This window comes from Gorilla gorilla, chromosome 10 (assembly GCF_029281585.2).
Source record: "Gorilla gorilla gorilla isolate KB3781 chromosome 10, NHGRI_mGorGor1-v2.1_pri, whole genome shotgun sequence".
Taxonomy (NCBI): domain Eukaryota; kingdom Metazoa; phylum Chordata; class Mammalia; order Primates; family Hominidae; genus Gorilla; species Gorilla gorilla.
In genome coordinates this window covers 56,408,224-56,427,648 of record NC_073234.2, presented here as the reverse complement: position 1 = coordinate 56,427,648, position 19,425 = coordinate 56,408,224, and the positions used below count along the sequence as shown (strand labels likewise).

General features: G+C 37.9%; 1 protein-coding gene across 8 annotated transcripts in view; it reads right to left on the bottom strand.

Annotated features, from left to right (window-relative positions):
* NELL2 (neural EGFL like 2) overlaps positions 1-19,425 on the bottom strand; it is a 438,477-nt gene that overhangs the window by 350,399 nt on the left and 68,653 nt on the right. For 5 of the 8 annotated variants that reach the window (XM_055357389.1, XM_055357392.1, XM_055357388.1 and 2 more), the window contains 2 exons: positions 15,360-15,445; positions 14,771-14,899 (listed from right to left, as the gene is read on the bottom strand). In XM_055357389.1, the coding sequence (XP_055213364.1) occupies positions 14,771-14,899; positions 15,360-15,445 (215 nt within the window). Of the gene's footprint in view, positions 1-14,770; positions 14,900-15,052; positions 15,164-15,359; positions 15,446-15,838; positions 16,011-16,151; positions 16,422-19,425 lie in introns of those variants that run through there. The other 3 variants (XM_019039051.4, XM_019039052.4, XM_019039054.4) reach the window with 3 other exon arrangements.

Here is a 19,425-nt window from a genome sequence, read left to right as displayed (position 1 = left end):
AGAAGGCTGAGGCGGGAGAATCGCTTGAACCCGGGAGGTGGAGGTTGCAGTGAGCTGAGATTGCACCGTTGCACTCCAGCCTGGGTGACAGAGTGAGACTCCATCTCAAGAAAAAAATAAAAATAAACAGGAGACATATCACACCATAAAGCCTTGTTGTCTAATGCCTCAGTTATCAGTTAGTACCTTGGTAGGTATTGAATTATAGACAGATAATCTAGAATAAGAGAAAGAATAGATGCCTACAAGAATGGGATCTAGACCCAACATGAAGAGAATAAGCCAACGAGAGGTGGAATAAAGCCAAAGAAAGATAGAAACTCTTCATTTCAGCTGTTACCCAGAGTGTACTTCAGCCATGACATTGAAAGGCGTTCACCTGCCAGAGCCTGTCAAGATTGCTCCAGGTCCTCCAAAATCAAGGCAGTGTTCCTCTGATATCCCTGGTACTTTTCAGAGGGGTCTTCTAGTTACGTTTGACCCTGTCAGTAATTACAGCTACCACACTTGCTGGGTGCCAAATAGCATGCTAAGTGTTGTCCCTTCTATCTTCAAAATATTAATGCTTTCTGACTTTTCCCCTCCACATCCAGATTAACATTTTGAGGAGAAAGGGTGTATTTTTGAAAAAAGAATACAATAAAAAACTAGACACTTGATTTTACTCTATTTGTTCTCAGAATTAGTTCATAAATGGTGGGGAGAATCCCTTAAATACTTAGCATTTACCATAAAGGCTGAATTGACATGTAAAGAAACCTATTGTACGTCCCAAATGACTAATATGACATGGTAACTGTCAATACCAAGTTGCAAACCACTCCATAAACACATTCTGCTGCACAGTTAAATGAGAACTCAAAAGAAAGTTTAATTTGGTTATAAAATAAATAACTGCTAATGTTCAAGATATATATTAGTTTTCTATTTCTGCTGTAACAAATACTACAAACTCAGTGGCTAAATTAACAAATTTGTCTTGCAGTTCTAGAGATCAGAAGTTCAAAATGGGTCTCCCTAAGCAGACATCAAGGTGTCAGTAGGGCTATGTTCCTTCTGGAGGCTCTAAGAGAAAACTTGTTTTCTTGCTTTTTACAGCTTCTAGAGAATGTCCACATTTCTTGACTCGTGGCCACCTTCCAACTTCAAAGCCAGAGATGGCCAGTCAAGTCTCACATTGCATCACACTGACACATACTCAATTACCTCCCTCTCCCACAATTAAAAGGCCCCTTGTGATTACATTCGGCCCAGCTAGATAATCCACAATAATCTCCTTATTTTTAAGTCAGTCGATTAACAACCTTAATTTCATTTGCAAATCTAATCTCCCCTTGCCATGTAACAATATATTCACTGGTTCTGGGGATTAGTATGTGGACAGCTGACTCTCAATCAGCCTACCACAGTCTTTCTCCTGACCCCCAAAGATTCACATCCATTGTACATGCAAAAGTCCCCCAAATTTCCAGCCCACTGAAGTATCAACTCAAAGTTCAAAATCTCATCTAAATCTTAATCAATTCAGAAGTACCAAGAACCACACGTTAGAAAGATGGTGGAATACGACTTTCCAGCCCTCATCCCCCTGATAGAAACATCAATTAGAACAACTATCAACACATAACAATATACCATCACAAAAGCTAAGAAAACCAGGTGAGAGATTGCAGCACCTGGGTGTGGCACAGAACTAAGAAAAGGCATATTGAAGAGAGCAGTAAGGACAATTTTACATTACCCATCTCACCTCTCCCCAGTGCCAGGCAGCACAGCATGGAAAGCAATAATCTTGAGGAAACGAAATAAAAATGAGCACTTGACTTTGTTTCAGACCCCAAAAATAGGCCTGACTCAGTAAAGCTCAACACTAGGCACAACTCCACAGTCACAGACTCTAGGCTGGTATCCACAGATTGAGCCTCCAAACCCATTCTAGTGCCAAACCGGATCCCACAGCCTCAGGCTCCAGGCTGGCCAATCAGACTTGGTCTTTGGGCTGCCCCACTGTCAGCCCAACCCCAGTAGCCTCAGGCTCTGAAACAGTCTCAACATTAGATTGGCCCCCATAGACCCAGGCTCCAGACCCATCCCAGAAACAAGCAGCTGCAGCAGCCATGGGCTCTGGACTACCCCGAGAGCTGAGCTGGCCCTCACTGTCCCAGGCTTCAGGCCTACCCTAACACCAAGCTGGCAGCCTCTATCCACAGGGACCAGCCCAAAGCTGGGTCTAAGGATGCCCATTCCATCACCAGGGCAGCAACCGTGGACTATGGCTCCAGGCTAGCCCCACAGACCCAATCAGTGAGTCCAGGCAACAGGCCCACCAAACTGCTAACCCAGTCACCAGGACAGCCTATCTGAGAACTCCAGCAATAAGTCTTCCCACCAACCATGCCAGACAGTCTTCCTGGAATCTATGAACTGGCTGACTGGTGAAGAGCTTTCCCAGACAAAGCCAGTCTGCAAAGACTAGAATAAGTCCCTACTCCTTCAAATGCACTCACTTCTACACAAGCAACAAGAAACATAAAAAGCCAAGGAGATATAACACCACCAAAAGTGCACAATAATCTCCCAATAGCTGACTCCAAAGAAATGAAAACATATAAACTTCATGACAAAGCATCCAAAACAATTGTTTTAATGAAGCTCAGAAAACCTCAAGAAAGTACATATAAATAATTCAATAAAATCAGGAAAATAATAAGAGATCAAAATTAAAAGTTTAACTCTTTTCCCATTTGCCCCACGAATACTCACCAGCAGCGCTTGCAGCTGCAGTGTTTACTCTGAGCTAACTTTGCCATGAAATATCTTGCTTTTATTATTATTTTTACATTGCTCCAGTATATAGGCTTTAGAAACAAAAGACATCATTCTATTTATAGCACTCTGTTTTTAATAGTGGTATTTCCATTTAAAAATATAGTAATTCTCAATTGCTGAAAATGTCAAATCCTAGAAAATGTAGCATTGCCATGCAGATGTTAACATTGTTCTTGAACAGCTGTTGGCCAAAGATTAATCTGATGAATCTGATTTTTCCAGAATTGATTATTCTGGTGATTCAAATAATTCTGATGTTAGTTCTGTTAATAAATAACTCTAAAAACAGTTTTTATATTTTATTTTCACATTGAAAATCAGTCAGATTTGCTTCAGCCTCAAAAAGCATGTTTATGCAAAATTCAATGAGTGCTGACAGTGAGCTGCACTTTTTTTTCTAAACAGAAAAGGGATTAATGGAAAGTTTAAAATTATATTTAGAAAAAACACAAATTCTTCAGCTAAAAAACACAGTGCACAAAATGAAAAGTGCAATGGACAGTAATACCAACAGAATGATCAATTGGAAGAAAGGATCTGTGAACTCAAAGACAGGTTATTTGAAAATATATAGCCAGAAAAGAAAAAAGAAGGAAATGGAAAGAAGAAAGCTTACAGGATTTATGGGACGGCATCAGGAGTTTAAGAAGGAAGAAGAAAGAGACAAGTAAAAAAGCATATATACACACACATACATATACTTTAAGTTCTGGGATCCATGTGCAGAACGTACAGGTTTGTTACATAGGTATACACATGCCATGGTGGTTTGCTGCACCCATCAACCTGTCGTCTACATTAAGTATTTCTCCTAATGCTATTCCCTCCCCTAGCCCCCCACCCCACAACAGGCCCCAGTGTGTGATGTTCCCCTCCCTGTGTCCATGTGTTCTTATTGTTCAACTCCCAAATATGAGTGAGAACATGTGGTGTTTGGTTTTCTGTTCCTGTGTTAGTTTGCTGAGAATGATGGTTTCCAGCTTCTTTAAAGAAATAGTAGCAGAAAACATTTCAAATCTGGAGAAAGATATCCAGATACAGAAAGGTCAGCAGTCTTCAACCAGATTCAATCCAAATAAGACTATATCATGACATATTATAATCAAACTGTCAAAAATCAAAGACAAAAACAATCCTAAAACTAGTAAAAGAACCAAATCACATATAAAGGAGTTCCAATAAAGCTAACAGAAGTTTTCTCAACAGAAGTCTTACAGACGAGGAGAGAGCTGGGTGATATTAAAATTGTAGAAGTAATAAAAAAAAACTGCTAACAAGGAATATTGAACCCAGCAAACATTCCCTTCAACAATGAAGGAGAGATAAAGACTTTACCAGACAAACAAAAGCTAAGGGAGTCCATCATCACCAGACCTGTCTTACAAGAAATGCTAAAGGGAGTTCTTCAAGCTGAAAGAAAAGGATGCTAATTAGTAACATGAAAACATCTGAAATATAAAACTCATTGGTAAAATGAAGTACAAAGTCAAATTCAGAATACTCAAATACTATAATGGTAGTGTGTAAATCACTTATATCTTCAGTATGAAGGTTAAAAGTCAAAACTATTTAAAAACAATAAAAGCTATAATAATTTATGAAGGAATACACGATATAAAAAGATGCAAACGGTGCATTAAAAAATAAAATAAAATGTAGGCAGGGAGTTGCTGTAAATGTGTAGAGTTTTTCTTATGAGATCAAAGTTAAGTTGTTATCAGGTTAAAATAGCCTGTTATAACAACAAAATGTTTTATGTAAGCCTGTGGTAACTACAAAGAAAAAAATCTACAATAGATACATAAAAGATAAAAGGAAAGGAATCAAAGCATACCACCAGAGGAAATCACCTAAGCACAAAGGAAGACAACAAGAGAGGAAGAAAGGAATAAATATGTCCAAAACTACCATAAAACAATTAACATAATACCTGTAGTAAGTTCTTACCTATCAATAATTACCCTGAAAGCAAATGGATTAAATCCTGCTATCAAAAGACATAAAGTGGCTGAATGTATTTAAAAAATAAAAAGCAAGACCCAGATACATGCTACCTATAAGAGACTCACTTCACTTTTAACAACACATGAAGACAGAAAGTGAAGGGATAAAAAAAAATTCCATGGAAATGGAAAACAAAATAGAACAGGATAGCTATACTTACATCAAATAAAGTAGACTTTAAGTCAAAAACTGTAAAATCAGACAAAGTACATTATATAAAGAGATAAATTTATCAAGAAGATATAACAATTGTAAATATAAATGCACTTTACATCAGTGCACCTAAATATATAAAGCAAATATTAATATGTCTAAAAGAAGAGATAGACTGCAGTACAATACAGTAGCACTAGGGAACTTTAATACTCTACTTTCAGCAATGAACAGATCATCCAGATGGAAAATCAATAAGGAAACATTTAATTTAAAATATACTTTACATCAAATGGACCTAACAGACATATAAAGAACATTTCATCCAACAGCAGCAGCATACTCATTCTTCTCAAGTGCACATGGAACACACTCCAGGATGCATCATATGTTAGACCATTAAAAAAGTTTTAACAAATTTAAAAATAATGAAATCATATCAAGTACCTTTTCTAACCACAATGGTATTGCCATGGTTTAAGTGTATACGTCTTTCCGAGATTCAAATGTTGGAACCTAATGCATAATGTGATATTATTAAGAGGTGGGGCCTTTTGGAAAGTCATGAGTGATCCACTTTCATGAATAAGATTAATGGTCTCATGAAAGAGATTGAAGGAAGCACCCTAGAGTCTCTTGCCCTTCTGCCATGTGAGGATACAGCATTCATCCCTTCCACTATGTGAAGACACAAAGAAGGTGTAATCTATGAGGAATGGCCCTCACCAGACACCAAATCTGCTGGCACCTTGATCTTGGACTTCTTAGCCTCCAGAATTGTGAGAAATAAAAAAATTACCCAATCTAAGATATTTTGTTGTAGTAGCCAGACAAGATTAAAGTAGATATGAAACTAGAAATCAGTAACAGGAGAATTCCACAAAATTTGCAAATACATAAAAATTAACATGCTCATGAACAACTAATTGGTCAAAAAAGAAATTAAAAGGGAAATTAGAAGGAAAGGGGAAATTAGGGAAATTAGAAGACATCTTGAAACAAATGAGAATGGACACAACATACCAAAACATAAAGGATGAAGCAAAAGCAGTTTTCAGAGGTAAGTTTATAGAAACAAATGCCTACATTTAAAAAGAAGAAAATCTCAAACAAATAATCTAAAGTTACAACTAAATGAACTACAAAAAGAAAAACAAAGTAAGACCAAAGTAAGACCAAAGGAATGAAATAATAAAGATCAGAGCAGAAATAAATGAAAGAGACTAAAATTAATAGAAAAAATAAATGAAACCGAGTTGTTTTCTAATGAAGATAAACAAAATTGGCATGCCTTTAGCTAAGAAATCTAAGAAAAAAGAGAGAAGACTCAAATAAATAAAATCAGAAATGAAAGAAGAGACATTATAACTGATACCACAGAAATACAAAACATCATGAGACTACTATAAACAATTATATGCCAACAAATTAGATAAACTTAGAAGTTTAAGTGTATATGTCTAGGAATGTATTCATTCCTAGACACATACAACTTACCAAGACAAAATCATGAAAAAATGAAAAATCTGAACAGACAAATAACTTGTAAGCAAATTGAATCAATAATAAAAAGTCCTTCATCAAAGAAAAGTCCAAGGCCTGATGGCTTCACTGCTAAACTCTATTTAAATAACCAATACCAATCTTTCTCAAACTCTTCCAAAAAAATGAAGAAGAGGGAATAAATTCCAAATTTATCTTATAAGGCCAGCATTACTATGACACCAAAGCCAAATAAGGATACTACAAGAAAATTACAGGCCAATATTGCTGATGAACAGAGATGAAATAATCCTCAACGAAATGCTAGCAAACCAAACTCAACAGCACATTAAAAGTATCATTCACCATGATCAAGTAGGCTTTATCCCAAGGAGGCAAGAATGGCTCAACATACACAAATCTATAAATGTGATACACCAAATTAACAGAATAAAGACAAAATCCACATGATCATTTCAACATATGCAGGAAAACATTTGACAAAATTCAACATCATTTCATGATAAAAACTCTCAATAAATGTATAGAAGAAATGTATCTCAACACAATAAAGTTCAGATATAACAAATCTACAGCTAACATTATACTCAACAGTAAAAAGTTGAAAGTTTTTCCTCTAAAATAAGGAAAAAGACGAGGATGCCCAATCTTGCCACTTCTATTCAACATAGTACTGTAAGTCCTAGACTTACAATTAGGCAAGAGAAAGAAATAAAAGGCATCAAAATTGGGAAGGAAGAGGGTAACTTATCCCTGCTTGCATTTGACATCATCTTATATCTAGAAAATCCTGAAGATGCCACCAAAAAATTGTCAGAACTAATAAATGATTTCAGTAGAGTTTCAGGATACCAAATCAATATACAAACAAAAAGTAGTGTCTCTATGTTAACAATAAACTGGTCACGTGCAGTGGCTTACACCTGTAATCCCAGCACTTTGTGAGCCCGAGGCGGTCCAATCACTTGAGGTGAGGAGTTCAAGACTGGCCTGACCAACATGGTGAAACCCTGTCTCTACTAAAAATACAAAAATTAGCCGGGTGTAGTGATGGGTGTCTGTAATCTCAGCTACTTGGGAGGCGGATGCAGGAGAATAATTTGAACCCAGGAGGCAGAGGTTGCAGTGAGCCTAGATCTAACCACTGCTCTCCAGCCTAGGTGAAACAGTGAGGCTCCATCTCAAAAAAAAAAAAAAAAAAATGAACTACCTGAAAAAGAAATCATGAAAACAATCTCATTTACAATGGCTATGAAAAAGATAAAATACTTACATATAAATTTAATCAAGAAGGTGAAAGAGCTGTATACTGAAACTATAAAACACTGATGAAAGAAATGAAGAAGACACAAATAAATGAAAAGATATGCTTTGGTCATGGATTTAAAGAATTAATATTGTTAAAGTTTCCACACTATCCAAAATGATCTACAGATTTACTGTGACCCTTATTAAAATTCCAATGACATTTTTCTTTATTCATTCATCCATTGGTGACCATTAATTAGGTTGATCTTACATCTTGACAATTATGAATAATGCTGCAAAGAACATAAGAATGCAAATGAACACATAAAGAAAATGTGGTATATGTATACAATGGAATACTATTCCACCTCAAAGAAGAAAATCCTGTTATTTGAGACAACATGGATCAACCTGGAAGACATTATGTAAAGTGAAATAAGCCCTTCACAGAAAGACAAATACCATATGATCTCACTTGTATGTGGGACCTTAAAAAGTTGAACTTATAGGAGCAGAAAGTAGAATGGTGGTTACTAGGGCCTGGGGATGGGGGATAGTTGTTGGGGAGATGTTGGTCAAAGGACCAAAATTCAATTAGATGGCACAAAATGTTCAAGAGATCTATGGTACAACGTAATGACTATAATAATAATACATTGTACTCTTTAAAATTTCAAATAGATTTTAAGTGTTCTCACCAAAAAAAATTATAAGTACATGAGGTAATGAATATGTTAATTAGCTCAATTTAGCCATTCCACAATGTATATTTCAAAATATTGTGTTGTACACAATAAATGTATACAATTTTGTCAATTTAAAAATAATTAAATTTTAAGTAACAAAACATAAAACAAAAACAAAAGTCTCAAATCTCATCATCCAAATCATCTAAAACAGGTATGAGAAAGGCGCTGCATATAATCCATTCTGAGGCACACCTTGAAACATGCTATCTGCTCTCAAAAATACAATGGTAAGGCAGATAAAGGTGATAGTTCTAAATATTCTCATTCAAAAAGGGAGAAAATGGAAGAAAGAAAAAAACAGTTGCCATATCCAAGCAATTTTAAAATCCAGCCAGGCAAACACCACTTGGTTTCAAGGTCTAGAAATAAGCTTCTGTAATTATTGGTTCCACCCTCTGGAGTCAGCTCCATGCTCTGGGCTCTGAGTTCTGCCCTTTGAATTAACCTTCTTTTTTCATGAAAGGTAGCTTCATAGAAAGATGTTGACAGCCAAGTCAGCCTGTTTTTTGCTTGTAGAATTTTGGGGATCCAACACCTTCTTTCATTTTATTCTCTCACTGATTCTTTCAGGCCACACCAGCAGCAATTTTACTGCCATAATATTGTTAAGAACCTTGTAGATTTCCCATATATGTCATGGGGATTCACTCCATTAAACAAAAAAGGCTCCTCCATAGATATTTCTTGGATAATTCCATCTCTATTTGTGACCTCTGCTGAAATGGTTGAGGGGATCTATGAGTCATATGTTCTTCAAAGAGCCCTCAATGTAACTGAATACTCTGACCTTTTGATATTTCTGAGGCACTAGCAAAATATTTTCTAGTCACATCCTTGGCTTTCTTTTCAGACTAGGTATTCCTAACAGTGAATATCCTATTTTAACATGTTTTGGAATCTGAATAGGTTGATAATTTCTCAAATACCAAGTTATGAATATGTTTTGCTCAACAATTATTCCCTGAATCTCTCTCTCTCCTCTCACATGTTACTACAAAGAGCAAGAAAAAGCCAGAGTGCACCTTCAACACTTTTGTTGCTTACAAATCACCTTAGCTAAAATCTAAGTTCATTGTTTACAAGTTTTGCTTTCCACATAACCACAGGGTACAATTCAGCTAACTTTTCTGCCACTGTATAAGAAGGGTCCCCTTTCCTTTGGTTTATAATAAAAATTCTTTATATCCATCTGAGCCCTCAATGGCAGTTCCTTCAATGTCTATACCTAACCAATGCTCACTTATGATAATTTAGGAATATTCAGAGGTGATTTAGATTTTCTCTCTACCATGTTCTTCACTTTCTTCTAAGTCCTCAATAATAGAGTCACCAATAACCATATTTCTACTGAAAGTCTATTTAAGGCAATCTAGGCTTTTTCTATCATGCTCCTAAAAATTCATCCAGCATCTGCCCATTGCCCAGTTCCAAAGCCACTTCCATATTTTTTAGGTATTTCTTACACCAGCACCACACTTCCATGCAGGAAAATTTGTATTAGTTTCCTATTGCTGCTCAAACAAATCACCACAAACTTAGTGACTTAAATCAACACAAATCTATTATCGCACAGTTCTGGAGATCAGAAGTCCAAAATGAGTCTCATTGGTCTAAAATCAAGGTATCAGTAGCACTACATTCCTTCTGGAGGCTGTAAGAGAAAACTCATTTTCTTGCCTTTTTCAGCATCTAAAAACTGCCTGCAGTCGTTGGCTTGTGGCCCACTATCACCTTTAAAGCCACCAGTGGCCAGACTAGTTTTTCTCATATCACATCACTCTACACTGACTATTCTGCTTCCTTCTCCCCATTTCAAAAGATTCTTCTGATTACACAGGGCTCACCCAGATAACCTATGATAGCCTCCTAATCTTAAAGTCAGCTGATGAGCAAACTTAACTTCCCCTTGCTGTATAACGTAACCTATTGTTTGGTTCCAAGAATTAAGACATGAACATCTATGCAGGACCATTATTCTGCCCACCATAATATATATTTCCATAATGATAAATTTTCAATTCTGCTCTATTAGTGTAGCCTACCATGTAACCTGGTCCCTGCTTTCCTCATATACTTTATTTCATATCACATGCCCTATGTTTCTACTTCTCTAGACTTCCTCCACGTTCTCAAATGCACATTCATCCCATGCTCAGAACCTTGCTCACACACTAGTCCCTTTGCCTATCCCCATAGCTTCTCTTCTTTGGACTACTCTTACATATCCTTCAACTATCTGCTTAAATGACTATTCTTCAAAGATGGTTTCCCTGAGCCTGAGACTCCCCTAACTAAAATATAGATTCCCATTATATCTTCAGTTTTTCTTCATATAATTTATCTTAATGGTGATTAGGTCTATAACTAAGTAATTGTTCAACGGCTATTTTTAAGACACTATGAAATCAAAGTTAAGTTCTAACGTCTTCATTTGTTATGTGCCTAACACCTAGCAGTATGCTAGTTTCCCAACAATAACTTATTTGAAAGAATGAAAGTAACTCGCTTAATTGTCATAACAATGATCATTTTATAATTAAGGGTACTGGAGCTTAGAGAAATTAAGTAACTTCACCACAGTAAAACGACTAATGAAATTCCACCTCAGTCTATCTTGTTTCTAAGTGCATCTCTTAAACACTGTGTTATTCCACACTATTTGGGCACCAATAGCCATCACTTCAAAGTCCACAGATGCTCACCAACCATCATACTGAAGACAAATTAGTGCCACCTCGATTTCCTCAATGCAGTTACCTTTGCCTACTAAAGTCCATGGTCTATTACCAAATGCCTATTTCACTCTGCGTAACACTGGCATAAGAGGAGACATACGACCTTTTTTTTCCCTTTAAAACCTTAAAGTTTTTACAAATAACTACTAAGCTTATTTTCAATTTAATAACTTGTAAAAAAAAATGCTTTGATTTTATCCACTTCTCTTCTATGGATTAATGAGATTATAAAATCTGTTAACACTTCAGAAGAAATTGTATTAAACCAACAGAGGAAATTATCTACTTTGGGAACCTGGCCAGATTAATTGTTAAAATCAAAGATCTAAAAATCATGCTAACATTGCTAGAAAGTCCTAGAATGGTGCTTCTGTATACTCTCATTCCTGATCCCTCATGTACAAAGAGGAAAAAAACATTATTATGATCATTATCTTGGGGAATACTTCCTAGATTTTAGAAAGTAGAACCCTTTATAACCTTTCATAGGTCTTTTTATTGTCTACATTCACTCCTCTAATTTTTAAAAGCATAATAAGTGTATTTTTGTGGCTGCAAGTCAGATTATAGCTAGAAATGATTAGAAAATTGCCTGGATTCCTTTTTTGAAAACTATGGTAATTGGCAAAGATCAAAAGCCATATTTATTAAGGTGTAATCTAATTTAGCATCTTATTACTTGAATTTCCAAAACAACTATAAATCAAATTTCAACAACAACAAAACCATTTTAGTGATACTATAGTTGCTATTATTATTTTTAAAACATATGACTTTAAAATATATTTCCATTTGTTTTTATTAGGTATAGATAATAATAAATTTATGAGTTTCAAAAGGTATTGAATTGCATGCATCTCAAAATCCACTAAGCAGAAAAACTGGCACAAGGAAAAGCAATATTAAATGAGCAAAAATCACTGGGAAAGTATATGTTGAGATTTCTTTATTTTAAAGCTAAAAGACAGAAGAAGATGGTTACATTACTGCAGGAAAAATTTGATGGTCCAAAAATCTCTTCCATCTATTTAGAACATATCTGATAGCACAAAGAAACTTATATGATAGGTTCATATGAAACCTGAGAGCATCTCACGGATTTTGTAATTTGTTACTATTCCTGCTATGACTATGTACAGTGTATATGTATACACCGTACAAAATATCTGCAGCACCCTCAACTCACTGTAAATAGAATCTATAAAATCTTCAGTCTGTATATTTTTTTCTCTCTAAAGCCAAAGGAAATCTCAATGAAGCAGCAAGACTCGGAACTGACTTCTTAACAAGTTTCCAAATGCTATTAGCAAAGACCTTTCCAAGGTAATGCGAAATTCTATGCATGGCCAAAGGGCCACCTTTTGTCAATTTCATAATCCGAATCTTAGAATAAAAGAAATCACAAGAGCATAATCAATACATCAGTAATATATGCCTACTGAGAACATGGCATGCAGGAAATACTTGCTGATTGATTGGTTTTATTAAATAAAGTCCATAATTTGGCAGAAAATGAAATTTTACACCTTCAAATCTCATAAACCATATTTGTTAGGCATTTACTCTGTCTAAATATTGAGCTTGGCATCAACAAGGAAGCAAAAACAACCAATTCATCAATGTACATGGATATCTAGTTACTATGGACAATTCAAACAAAACATTTTATATGCCTTATGTATTTTGAACACCTACCTTGAAGAATTTGACAATTTAAATAAAAATGAATAACTAAACATTTTTAATTAACCAGGAAAAGTTATCGATTCCTGAGACTATTTCCTAAAAATTGTTTAATTTTCTAGCATCAGAATATAAAATGCACAGTCCTGAAGGTTTCTATTTGTGACAGATCAGACACTCTTCAGAGGAAACTAGGTAGAATACTAATAAAATTTAAAGGAGCTTTGTAAATTTTAAGAGCACTACAATACCATTTGTTTATTAGGAGCTTTAGATTCTATAAAGCTTTCCAGTTACTCGAATTGGCAGTCCTGAAATAACTTTGTTTCCAGTTCATAGGGATTAAAAATCAGAGATAAAAACAACACAATACAAAACAACAACAACAACAAAAAAAAAACCAGAAGGTTAACCCTACTGACACTTCTATTCAACTGTGTGAAATTCTGCTGACAATGTAGCCTTATCTTCTTTATTAGATTTGGTCATTGTTTTTAAAGGATTCAATATCCAAGCCCCACCCTCCATAAAAGACCCTTAAGTGAATAAAACATTAACATAAATATTTGTTACAATAAAAAATTAACTTAAACAGAAAATTTAAACAATAATTCTTAAGCCAGAAAATTGCATTTTAATTTTTTATAAGAGCAAACTTGTTTTAAGTAAATGTAACACATGTGAATTTCCTCCTTTCCCAACTCTAAGCTTTGGTTTTAGTGTCCATGGTGACACATACTGGCTATATCAGGCAACAACACCACTACAGAAACACTCAAGTTTTATTTTATTTCTATTTCTTGGTAGCATATTTTCCGAAGTAGTTTCCTTTTGCATATCCAACTCTTTAGTAATTATGAATTGCACTTTCAAAGCCATGGCACCAAAATAACAACAACAACAACAAAAATCTGGGTGAGGTAGGGCAAGAAGCTTTAGTCCATCAGATATGTTAAACCAAACTCCATTCTCTTTTGCCTTCATGTATTCTTCACTATACATGAATCTAGTCTGTCTGTACACGTTTAGCCACCTTTTAGAAGCTCTTATTACGGCAACTTTCCACAAACAAGCAATCCTCAAAAGCTCTAATCAAAGTTGAAGGTTTGCTGCATTGGAATTTGCTTCTGACTGCACAACACATTTAAGTATCATTTGAGATGTAGACATTTGTGCCCAGCCAATATCCACTGACTTCAAAAAAAGTTGTAAAATCATAAGTACACAATTAATGATAATATGAGATACACTTCTAGATTAACATTTATTTGAAATCTTTCCAAAATACTTTTGAGACCATTATTCCCTTTCTCTTGTTATTGGTGGATGAAGGAAGAATGAGGGTCTTTCAAAGATAAATTTTGCCTCAAATATACTGCGACTGTGATATGCAGTAAGTAAAAATATTCAGAGGCATTAATTTTTCCAGAAAGCTACCCCCATAAAACAATTCCTCCAAGCAGGGCACCATCGTACCTGAAACTTTCAGAGATCAGTGTCTTAACTAAGATTAAGCCATCCTTTTTCCTACCTAAATCAATTTCACCCAAACGAGGCGTTTGTGTTATAATTCATTGTTCCCCAGATTCTAAAATCAACCATCTGCCATAGGAGTTTCTGCTCAGTAATTAAGGGACTATCCATTAGAACTGGCAAGAGTACAAAGTACGAAGGAGAAGGGTGAGGCAGGGGAGAAAAAACCACTTAAAAGAGATAGGGATATGTGTCTCACACTGGCCCTTCTACACCTCAGCTAAAGTACTGTCATCCATGAGGCAATACAAAGTTAGGACAAGCGGCGAGAGCAACTCCTGCCGGGGTTATCGGAACTGAAATCGCAGTGGGGATGCAGCACGCCGGGCATACCTTGAAAGAGAAAGGCTTTCGTCCCATTATGCAGCCCCGGGACCTGACGCACTCCGGTCGTGGACTCCCCAAGTTCTAACTCTGTTAAGACGTCAATCTGTAGGGAAGGGTCCACACCAAGCCCCCAAACTGGTGAGGGGTATGAGGTGGGAGAGAGAAAAAGGAAAAGCTCCATCAAAATGCAAGTCTCTTCCTCCAGGGCAGCAAAGAACCGCGTTTTCGCGACAATATTGGGAACTGAAGATTAGAGGCGACTGCCTCCTCCTCCGCCGAGAGCCTTACCTGAGATCAGCAGCCAAGCTTTAAACAGCGGAGCACCCAGTCCCGTTTCCATGACCTACTTTAAACCCTTCTCTCTGCAAAGTTCCCCCTCAGCCCTCCGACCCTGGACTAGGGGCGTGATCCGCCTCGCGGTCTCCAAGGCAAGCACAGAAAAAAAAAAATCCATATCCAAACCCGCCCCCTTACTCCAAGCTTCCCACTCCAGACCTACTTTGGGTCCGGGAAAAGCGAGGCTTCCCCAGCCAGCCCATGCTGCCCCGAGGCGGGAGCCATCCCTTTCCCCAGCCCCAGCTCTGCGGCCACTCACCTGCTCCGAGACCGAAGATCAAACAGAATGTTCTCAGTAAGACCCGAGACTCCATGGTGCGGATCAGCTCAGTCCATCGTCTCCCTCTTTAAAAATAAAAATAAAAATCGAAGAGGTTCTTGGAATCAAGCGGGAAAATAACGTTTGTCTCTCCTGCTGCTGCCTCGGATTTACTGATCAGTAGGATTAATACGCTTTGGTTGCCTAAGAAAGAAAAGGGAGGCCTCCCCAGGCGAGTGAAGAACTTAGACCCTCCAATGCGCACATCATTCCCACACGCAGAGCCGAGGCGGCAGCGCGGCCGGGAGGGGGCCCGGAGGGAGGGGTCGGACTCGCCCCGGCGCGGCTCCGTCGGGGAATTGGCTCCCGAGCCGAATAAAAGCAGCCAAAGACTCGCACACCCGGTAGAAGGGGGGCGGCCCCAAGAAAGCCCGGGCTGGGGCGGCCCCGCACCCGCCCGTCTTCCCCGCCGCCTGAACCTGTTGTAAAGGCAGAGACAATGGAGAAAGCTCCGGGAGACGCGAGGAGAGACTGCTCCTCCGGGGAGGGAGGGGCGGGCCGGGGGAGGCGGGGTAAGGAGGAGGGAGGGGCCGCCGAGGGCGAGGCCGGCGCTCAGCGTCGGTCTCCCGCAAGGTCTCCTGGATGCCAAACCCGGTCTAGGGAGCCCAGGAGCCGTTGCAGCCTCAGCTCTTCTCCCTCCCTCTCTCGATGACCCGGGCAATGCCAACCTCCTTTCGGGATTGAAAGCTCTAAATCCAAGGTGCTAAGTTGATGGGCGGTCTTTGCTCTCACCCCTCGATTTCGGGCGCGTGTCTTGAAAGACAGGAGAGAAAAAAGACCACCCAGCTGCAGGAGGCAAGGCTGGAGCGAGTAGCGCTCGCCTGCCCTTTAAGCAAAGGAGGGAAGCCCATGTGCACTCGTGCACTGAGCTCCGGAGCAGCGCCGGGGTGCAGGGCACTCCCCCTCCAGGGCGTGCGGAGGAAGGCCACCAAAACACGCTGCGCTGCCGAGGTGGAGCTGGGCAAAGTAGGTAGAGACTGGTGGGGACGGATGGCGAGCCTGGGAAGCCCCGGGAGTCCTGGTGGAGAGGTTCCCTGCCCCGGGCGGGGCGCTGGAGAGCTTCCCCGGCGCGGAGAGCTTCCCGGGCGCGGAGAGCGCAGAGGAGAACTTGGCCAGGAGGTGCTGGACAGCTCCGGAACCCGCGCGCCCCCTGCCAAATAAAGCGTGGAGACCCGGACTCGGGCTCTCTGGGACCAGCATACAGCAGAAGGCAAGGGGAACTGAGCCAGGGCGTCTGTTCACGCCGAAATATCTACCTACATAGAGGAGATGGTTAGAGAGAGAGAAATAAATAAATAAATAAATACATAAATAAGCAGAGGGAGGAGATGGAGCCCAGGCGAGAGAGAAGAGACATCCCACTGTTGACCACACTCATGCAGGCTCTACCTGCCCTTCACCACATATGTCCGGGACCATAAAAGTGGTGTCATTTGAGAGCCATTCTTCAGCAGGCACATGTATGTTCAAGATCAATGGTACATAATATTTTTTGAACATAGCCCTAAAATTTTTAGGTAAATTTTGAGGAATGGCATTCCACTTTCATTTTGGAAAAGTTAAGAGTTTAAAAAACCATTATGGTATTAATCTGTACAAAGATCAATTGGGTTTCTTAACCTTCCATGCAAACATGTGGGTACTGAATTCTCCAACTGGATACTAACAGCTACAGTTACCAAAATGCCTACTGGGTAGTCTGAGCCCCCTGCAAGGCAGGAGTATAATATACTTTTTATCTATAGATATATAGTTATAGATATTATCATATAGTGGAATACATATACTATATTATACTATAGGGAAAGAGGTATTTTTAGATCTGCCCTTAGAATTTTTAAGAGAAAAGATTCAGAATTCGGGAGCTCTTTTAAATTAATTTTTAATTCTCTCTTATCGAATTTCCCATTTAATTCTATTTGTAACTTTGTAAAGTTTGAGAAATATTTCAGTACTTACAAGTGATAAAGGATTGTCATATGCAATTTCCCAAATTTGAAAAACTATGCCAAATAAATAATACAATTTAATTAATCAATGAAAAGAAATTAATCATCAGAGAATTAAATACCTTTCTACAGCTGTGCACCTAAAATATTCAATTGTAATAAGTATCTACAGAAGCTACACGAAATAAATTTTAAATAATGTAGCATTTAAAATGTTATCATTAGAGAAAAGAATAAAACATAAATATACATATGCACATATATATTTCCACATAAAAGTCCTCCTAACCAACCTGTGTTCAACCAACTCATGAAAGTAGGGATACTCTCGAGTTTCTCTGACTCTCATCCATGATATGCTGAAAGCTGGTGGTTAATGGGCTTATCTCCAGTACCATACACACTGAGGCTCCCTCCAGAACAGTGGTATTTGGTACCCAAAATAATTCTAGTTGAACCTGCTACTGTAATTATTTGACCTAATTAAATAGTATGGAAATCATTAAAATATGAGTATGGGGAGGGGTGAAGAGTTGTTTCTCTAAAACTAAGGTGTAAGGTTTGGAAACCCATAGTAAACGTGAGCCATTGTATTAGCTAGGGCAGTTTCTCAACCTTGGCAGGAGTTTTCAACATTATAACTACTAACATTTTGGGGCTGGATAATTCTTTATTGGGGCTGTCCTGTGCCTTGTAGGATGTTAGTTGAATTCTTGGTCTCTATCCACTGAATGCCAGTATTTTCAGTATTCCATTTTATCTATGTGTTTTTTTGACTATATCTCTTTGTGAAGCTTTTAAAATTGGTATTCTAGGGAATACAATATACATACTTAACTTTTCACCTTCTACCTAGAGTCCATACATTACCACTTCAGTTCGAATACAGAAGCTTTACTACCACATCAATCCCTTTATCCTCAACTCTTTAGGTTGTAGTTGTCTTATGTATTATATCCACATACACTCAAATTCCTTTTAGACAATGTTAAAACTTTGCTTGCAATCATTGTTGTAGGCATAATAATATTCCAATCCCCTTCCCCTTAAGAAACAGTCTTTTCCAGTTCCTAATCACTGGAACCTGTGTATGTTACCTCACATGGCAAAGGGGATTTAAGGTTGCAGATGGAATTAAGATTGTTAATCAGGTAACCTTAAAATAGGAAGATTATTTCAGATTATCTGGGTATGCCCAATATAATCACAAGGGCCCTTAAATGTGGAAGAAGGAGGCACAAGAGGAGGTCAGATTAATGCAATATGAGAAGAACTCGACTTCCCGTTGCTGACTATGAAGATGGGAAAATATAGAAGGGCTATGAGACAAGGAATATGGGAGGCATCTAGAAATTGGAAATGGCAAGGAAAAAGATTATCCCTTAGAGCCTCCAGAAAAGAATACAACCCTGCTGATAACTTGACTTTTGCCCAAAAAAGTCAAGACTGTTTTAGACTTCTCAACAACTAACCGTAAGATAATAAATTTGTGTTGTTTTAATCCACTAAATTTGCGGTAGTTTGTTACAGCATCCACGGAAAACTAATATAAGTACTGACTACATGAGGAAAAGTTCAGTAAACATGGTTGACTCTAACGACCCTTAGATCCCTTCCTACCATATACACATATCAAAGCTAAGTAAAATGCCCAATTTTTAAATTCACAGATGAGCTTTAAATTAAGAAAAGAAAATCCCCAGGTGCTACAAAAAAGACATAGCAGAAGATGGACAGAGAAAGCAATAGGTGGTGCAAGAATTTGGAGAGGGTGGAACACAGGGATTCAGACTCTATCGGGACCCTAAGAAAATAGAGTGGGATTTTAACATCCACACCAGAACTGAAAACAACAAATTTTGGAAGCCAGAAAAGATGATGATATTACTGATTCTTCTGATAAGAGTAGTAAGCTTTGAAGAATTATATCTCCTACAAAAAGAAACTTTTGAAACTTTAAAACTTTGCATGTTGGCCGAAGCTTGCCAGCTGCACATGCCCTTGTGGAAAACCAATGCACCTATACTAAATGTCAAATCTCAAGCTTTGCCACTTGC